The 8,162-nt window shown below is 40.3% G+C and overlaps 1 protein-coding gene across 1 annotated transcript in view; it reads left to right on the forward strand.

Annotated features, from left to right (window-relative positions):
• THEMIS (thymocyte selection associated) overlaps positions 1–8,162 on the forward strand; it is a 125,305-nt gene that overhangs the window by 45,581 nt on the left and 71,562 nt on the right. The window contains exons 3-4 of the mRNA XM_025211360.1: positions 765–1,223; positions 4,408–5,447. Of these exons, the coding sequence (XP_025067145.1) occupies positions 765–1,223; positions 4,408–5,447 (1,499 nt within the window). The remainder of the gene's footprint in view (positions 1–764; positions 1,224–4,407; positions 5,448–8,162) is intronic.

Genomic DNA, 8,162 nt, shown 5'->3' on the forward strand with positions numbered 1-8,162 from the left:
TGAAATCTCCAACAGCCTAGGCAACCTGAAGGGCACTTTCAAATATATGCTGAGGGGCCCCCTATCTGCAGGTTGTTTCCAGTGCTGCCTGCCAATGCGTCTCCTCTCCCAAACACTGAATGAGGAACACTTGCACTATGCTCTATCCACAGGGATTTAGACTGCGTTATCTAGATGGTACAGCTCAAATTAGTGCCTTTGAATGCTTGCATGCACACTTTTTCTCCCCTGCAGACTTTACATTTATTCTTTCTATTTTAGCTGTTTTCCTTAATCTGAACTGAAAGTAATGTGGGCTGAAAGCTACTGTTTTGTCTATTTGATACCATATCAGAGAACTTCTTTGAGGTTCAGATCCCAAGATGTTTTTGCTGGTTGGGCAGTAAGAAAAAATAACTTTACTACTATTGCATTTATTATGAAACTATTAAGTATAGGAGTCCCCTATAGCAGAGGGGGCTGTACATCAGTTAAGTCCTAATTAATCCCTCCAAAATAGGGTTTAACTGGGGACTAAGAAGATAGAAAGGGCTTGTGCTGACTAGTCTTATGAACAGGCAAAATGACCATCCTTAGAGCAAGAATATGAGAACTTCATGATGCTATTGTATAGAGCCACTTCCCTGGCAATATACCTATTTTTATGTTCTGTTTTGATTTTTATTGATACTCCCCTATAGGTTCCCGATCTAAAATTTGGCATGAGTTTTATTTCCTCCATATTTCTAAAGTTCCTTTGTATAACACAAGCTTCTTATTCTTAGGTCTTTATAAGATCGTGGTTGATAAAATTCCATACCTCAGCATTGAAGAGATTACAAGAAAGGTGTCTATTGGGTCAACACGACTGGGCCACCCCTGCTTCTGTTGCCAGGAGGATATAAAACTGGCAAGCCTCACCATCAAACAGGGTGAGCAGATTATGTTCAACTCCGTGGAAGAGGTCAATGGGACAATGACTGTGAACTGTGGGGTGGTAAGAAATAACCAGTCTCATTCCTTCACTTTGCCAATTTCACAACAAGGAAAGTTCTATGAATGTGAAGATGACCAGATTTATACCCTAAAAGAAATTGCTGAATGGAAAATCCCAAAGACCAGGAATCGGACTGTGAAACTTTTCAGTATTTTGCATAGTTGGGACTCCTCTAATCCGTTTCCTGAAAATTTTGATGGCAGTCTGATTCTGGCACCAGTTTATGAAGTTCAGGCAGTGATGAAATGTAAGTAAGAATCAAAGTTAACCATTTGTCCTCTGTTCATGTCAGAAATATCTTTACCACATTCAAACTGCTCAAAATATCTACTACAAATTGTCTGATTGGTAGTGGTATGGATGGTACTCATATATTTGCAATACTGCAGAACTAAAAATGGAAAAAGAAAGGAAAGAATGTTTTTTTTCCTTGCACTTTCATCCCCACCAATTTAGTCATTAATGGCAAGTCCTTTCCTATTGGAATGTAGTATTACTAATTTTACTGACACTGCTATTCTCAAATTTTCTTTGAAAAGGAAAAAATATTTTAAGTAGAGTAGGGAAGTTCAGGGTTCACTTTCCAGGACCTCTTATTTAACTGGGTGATGAAAGGAAAACCATGCAATCATTTGTGGTTCAGTTTACCCATGAGTGACTGGTGCCTTCTGAATCTGGGAGACACCCACAGAAGTTGCCAGCAGTGGCCCTCTCCAGGGGGCTCCAGCTCTACCAACAGCATCAGTGTTGGCCGTCAGGTGGGGCACCGTCCCCGTCGGGGGGGCACGTGCACCCCCATGCACTCCCTACCAGTCACCTATGAGTTTACCCATCTGTTAAATGGATATAAAGATGAGTATCTTTGGGTGCATCTACACAAGATGCTTTACTACTCAGTAAACTAATCTACTGCACAGTAGAGCATCACCATCTACATGTGTGTGCCATTTATTGCACAGTAAATTAGTCTGCTGCACAGTTAGCTAGTACCTGTAAAAGAAGTATTAGATTAACTGTGCAGGAGTGCTCATTTAAATGCTGACCAAGAGCAAATTTATTCCTGGCCAGCTACACCAGCAGGGTGCCAGAGGGGATGGGGCAGTTCTCTGTCCCCAGTCCTGGAGCCAGGAGCTAACAGTGCCAGGTCTGGGGAGCTCCCTGCTTCCCCCACCACTCCTGTTTCTTGGTAGCTGCTTCAGGAGCAGGACAGCTCCCAGTAAGCCCCCTGCTGGGCAGGGAATTGCTGCTCAGCATGGGACTTGCTAGCAGCTGCCCTACAAGTGGGACAATTTCTGGTGAGCTCCCTGCTGGGTGAGGAAGCTCAGCTAGACATAGAGCTTGCTGGCAGCTGTGTGTCTCAATATGTATAGGGCCAGGAGAGCTCTGTTGGCTGCAGAGACAGCTGTCTCCTGGCCCTGTGCAAGAGGCCAAGAGACAGCTGCTCTCCTGGCTCTGTGCACACTGAGAATAGACCCTGTACCACCTACCAGCCCCCAAGCTAGCACCCCAGGGGAGCCTGGAGCTCTTTCTGGCTGCTGTGGGAGGGGGGCGGGGGGGCAGAGCAGAACAGGAGCAGCCCTTTACTAGGCTGCTCCCATTGCTTCCAAGAGGGTGCATGTGTAAATAAACTCCTGGGGAAGTCTTACTGCACAGTATTTTACTGCATAGTAAGCCTATATCACATTAATAGCACATGTAGATGCACTTTTTGACACCAAACCCATTATCCAGATAAGGTTATCTGTTTGGAAATGTTAGCATATTTTTCACATATTATACACCCTTGTTATTAAATTATGGCAAGATTCCTTCCTTAAGCCCCAGACCTGCATTTAGACTCACTTAGGGGTATTCCTATATCCACTTAGATCCAACAGTATGATTAAGCCCCAGTAAAAATCAGTTTAGTGTTCCTAAAAACGACCAGATGGTATTGAGATAACATGGAGGCACTTGTCTCACAACCACATAACCTGATGTATACTTTACTTGTTGCTTTTATTTGTATTTGCATTCATATGCTTAACAGTACAATCAACATTTAAACTGCACTAAATGTCTCTAAATTACGTTTAAGCATCGTCTTGAGAAGTAAACTTCATTGCACATGATTAGCTACTCACTTATGAACTGAGAAATGGCTTTTTTCTTGGAAGCCATAATTTCTTAGAAAAACTATATGTAGTTATAGAAAAGAAACACAAATATACTCTGTTCTCAGTGAAATAAAGATGGGGTTTTTGATTAAATGTTCAGATGCTGTTTCCAGGAATTAAATATGTATAGCTCTTTTAATAATAACCAGGTAAGCTTATGAAATTCCCTTAATAGTGCTTTCACACAAAGTATCCATTTGTCATATTAGTGTAATTTATGCTTAATTCTTACTAAACATCCTAAGTTTGGAAACATTTCTTCATAGAGCTCAAAATGTTTGGCTCCCGATGCTGGTAATATGACAAAAGCTGAGTGGAAATAAACAGATGCTGAGCAGCTGTCAAAAATTATTTTTATAAAAATACACGTTCTGTGTTAGGTTTAGTGAAGAAAGCATTCATATATTGTAATATGAGATAAACCTGTAGAATATCATATGCAGCCCAAACAGATATATATAAATCAAGAGAGTTAATGTAGAAAGCCCTTAAATAATGTACTTTTGTTAAACTGTACTTATATAAATATTGCTTTGTGATATAATATCCAGAGCCAAATTTTCTAATCAGCTTCACCCGTGTCCTCAAGTTGGAATATGTAGTAATTAATACATACAATTTGGTAAATAGGAATTATTATTGGGTTTAGGAATTAGTAACAGATCAAATAATCTAGTTCAGTGACCTGTCGATATAGTGAACCGTCAAATGCTTCAACTGCAAAAACGCTGTGGTGGGCAGTTATGGTATAGTCTTCCAGTAGGTGATGATCCGTTTCCTAACCCTTATCAATTAGTGGTTGAGTTATGCTCAGCAATATGAAGTATAACGTCTCATCTTTAATGCAAATATTATTTGTATCCTAATTGTAGATTTTTTCATTTATCCTTAGAGATGTCAACACTTTTTAATGCTACTAGTTATTGCCTTCACTAATATCCTGTGATAATAGGTTCAACAGATTAGTTATGTAATATGCATTCCCTGTAAATTTGCATTATTAACAAGATTAGCTAGAGCACCTCCATTGCCTTTTTCCTTATGTTGTATTATTTCTTGTACCTCTGTCTTGTCTCATTTCCTGTTCTATAAGATATCTTGCTCCAGCATATCTGATCAATGTTTTCAATTAAAATGTTTGTGCTGGCAAAATTATGGGCCCAAATACAAGTTTTACAATATTTCATAGTTTTACAGCATCTTAAAGATGAGTTTAGTTCGGGCCATGGAAAGAGTACATTTTATTTCAATGACAGTATGTCTCTTTCTTTTTAGTTCGAAAGGATATAGTTCATATCCTCTCTGATCTAGACATTGAAGTCAAGGATGTAACAGACTTTTATGATACTAACTGTTTTCTTCAACCATTATCTTTGGAAGATGTGTTTGAAAAGACAGGCAAAGAATTTCCTATGGTTGCTGAGATTATAGAGGGGCCTGTACAAAGTAATCTACTTTATAATTTATTCTACCCTGGGAAAGAGATCATCATTCACAAAAAGTACCAGGCATCAAGAGTCCTTGCATCTGAGATCAGGAGTGATTCTCCTAAAAGACATTTTTTAATTCCTGCCAGCTATAAAGGAAAATTTAAGCGAAGACCTCGGGAATTGCCAACCGCCTATGACCTGGAGATAGCAAGAAGTGGAAAGGAGCAACTTCATGTGGTAGCAACAAAAGGCTTTGACTCTCCACACGAGGAGCTGTTTTCTGTTTCTGTTGGAGACCAATTCATAGTACAGCAGTGTCAGACTAGTGAAGTTGTATATGAAGGAAGAAAAAAAGTGGTAGATGTCTTGGCCTGTGAACAAATACTAAACAATGCCTATGAGAAAGTGCTACTTCCTATGTATATGGAAGGGGGCTTTGTAGAAGTGATTCATGACAAAAGGCAGTACCAGCTTTCAGAGATTTGCAAAGAGTTCCGCTTGCCCTTTAATGTCAAGGTGTCAGTGAGGGATCTTTCCATTGGAGAGGACATCTTGGCTGCTGTGCCTGGCTTGCAGCTTGAAGAAGAAATCACAGACTCTTACTTGCTAATCAGCACTGTCAGCAATCCCACAGACAGTTGGGAAATTCCTGTGTATCGTTTAAATATGTCTATTCATCTGCTCAGCAAACCTGTTAAAGAAACTGCATCCTCACCCACTAGGACTATTGTGGAAGAAATTAGTGAAGAACAATATTATATGGTAAGGAGATACGAAAATCAATCCCTTCATCCACCACCTAGACCTCCCAAAAAGCCAGCAGCACTGGGTCCCAAATGTCTTCTTGCTGAACCAAGCCAAAGTGCATCTGATACTTCTCTGAAGGTAAGAGAGATGTATTATGTATTCTAGTGGAGGGATGTCACTGTTTTTATTGATTTTATATTGGCTTCTGTTTTTTAATTTAACTGGTTTATCTTCATGCAGCATTTTGGATGTTGGAACTGAATAATCTCTTGCATCAGTCTGTAGGTGAAGGAACAGTTTGGGAGTGATAGTAGCTAAATGTTTAAAAATGAAGTGTATTTTGATACACAAGAATAAAATTGTTCTGGTAAATATCACAGATTCAATCTCTCTCTCACACACACTCATTATTGATACACTTCTTAGGAATATATCATACTGATCTCAACAACAAATAGAGTTTTAATAGAAAGCACAGATTTTTACAAAGCTATAGAAGTGTCAATACTTTACTAAGTGGGGAAAAGCATATACAAAAGTGCCCATTGTAGAGTAAATATTACATTTGCTCAGAGGCAGCGAACCCACAACAATCGCACTTGTCATTTGTTTTCATTATTGTTTTTAAATAGAATGAGAAGTGTCATAGTAGACCCCAGTTAGGACATAAGCACAGTACCTGTCCAGACTATATGTAGTTTATGGAACAGCAAACATTCCTCTCTTTCTTTCCTAAACATATACAGCTCCATCATGTCATTAAAAATACACATCTAAATAGCAATTATTAATCAATTAAAGAGAATATGGAAAGAGGCTACCCCTGTTTCTTGTTTTCCCTCTCTGAAGCTTTGCTTTCCAGTTCTTTCTTGAGGGGTAGAAGTCAAGACCAGCAGCTGCTGGAGAAGGCAAGGCTAATGGCAAGGCTTCAGTAAGGCATGTTGGCAGAGAGTGGAGGAAAGGCAAGGCCCAAGTTTCAGAAGGAGTCTGTGTCAGACTAGGGATGTATGTGGTCTGTGTGCATTTTGTATTCCAAACTCCAGGAATGGGGGTCTACTTAACTCCCTGTCTTCTGCTTCAGAGACAACTGGACTGTCAATCAGAAGAAGGCAGAATGCTCACTGTTACCACTGCGTATGTGGTCTGAACTAATAGTGGGTAATGCAAGACGTTATTTTTCTTTGACTAGAATGGAGCAATTAGTATAAGAGTGAGATAAATGATGGTGCCTTTGCACATTCATGAGTGATAGTGGTGACCTTAGACTTCAGCTACCAGACACAGAGGCACATTTAAGGAGAATGTTCCTAAGGATGTTTCTATAAATGCTTGTAATAAATACATAATACATTACAGTCAGAATGCTCAACCCATGCAGCTTGGTAAATCCTCCTTTCCTGGAAAGGTGAAATAAGTAAAACATCTTTTATTCAGAAGATTAAATGCTCTGAGACCCAATGTAATAGATTTAGAGTCACACAGAATGTATTATCTCTTCCTCCTGAACAGACAGTTCTTTGAAAGGACCTGGAACTAAGCCAGTATTTTTTTGCTGTGGCCCTCATTTCACCACAGTTACAGAGGAGGCTACAGCTTTTTCTAAACATACCTGTTAAATCTGAAGGTTCAGAAGAAACTGGAGATTAGGCCTAAATGACAAATAGCCTTGCATATTTTCTGACTATGCTTGCCTCATTAGCATACACGATAGCCAGGGTCCTGATGAACAGAAGAGCCTGACAAGACTGTAACATGGGGTGAGCTTTACAATCATAGGAACTGCTAATGCTTCTAGCTGGCTCTGGCATCTTGCCATTGATGATCAGGTAGCTTTGGCAGTTCCTGGAAATGATGTTCATATTTGTTCCTTGTTGTGGACTGGTAGGGGGAGAGGTTTGTGTTTGCTAAATAAAAGCCATACTATGCTTTTGGATATTTGGGTTCATGGCCCTGGCGCTGTGTCCTGCTGCCCTTGGCTGGCAGGAAGACTTAGCTACTCCATGTCATCACTTGAGGACTTGCTGACTGGGTTAAATGCCTCCAACATGATTTAGCTCTGGAGACCCTTTCATCCTCTTCCCCTATCATGGCTGTGGAGTAAATATGGAGTGTAATACTGAGTGGCGGGTGCTCTGTGTGTCCCTGCCCACTGCACAGAGGCATAAATGGGCACAAACCCCAGTGACATAACTCCTCTCCAGAAGACATCACTGCTGTACAGGCACTGAAAATGCTGTTCCTCCCCTTTTTTGAGTCCCAAAGTGCTCAGAAGTGTTGCTCTGTAACAGCTGCCACATTTCACCTATGAGGGGGCTGTATTGTTGCACCAATGCAAGCCCTTTAGGTACAGTATACTGAGATCAGGTGAAAGAGACTGAATACATGCAATATATTTTAGGGGCACTAAAAGGTTGCAAATTGCAGGGCAGCATTTGTCTCATCATTAAAAAGATTTGCTTTTTCCTTCTTCCCAGTTTTTTACCCTCTGAAGAACAGGTAAGAATAATGATAATGATCATCATTTCACCATCAGAATCTCAAATTCCAGTCCTCTTTCTGCTGGTGCAGCAGCAACTGTTAAGCAAATTACTATCTTTTGTCATCCAAAGGGTTGTGGCTGAGGAGGGACATAGCACAGCTGAAGTAGGAGACTCAGGAGTATGACATCCATAAGACTGACTTGATGATAAGTCCTCAAATCCAAAAAGAACATCCCCTCACTGTGTCAACTATCTGTCAGATGCATGTGGGTGGCAGAGATACAGATGTTTTCAGGCTGTCGGGATTTTATATCTGCCTACGATTTCTGAATCGCATGAGAGCATCCTCCAAAAACATCAAAAGGTCCCTCAG

Source organism: Alligator sinensis, unplaced genomic scaffold (genome assembly GCF_000455745.1).
Source record: "Alligator sinensis unplaced genomic scaffold, ASM45574v1 scaffold96_1, whole genome shotgun sequence".
Classification (NCBI taxonomy): Eukaryota; Metazoa; Chordata; order Crocodylia; family Alligatoridae; genus Alligator; species Alligator sinensis.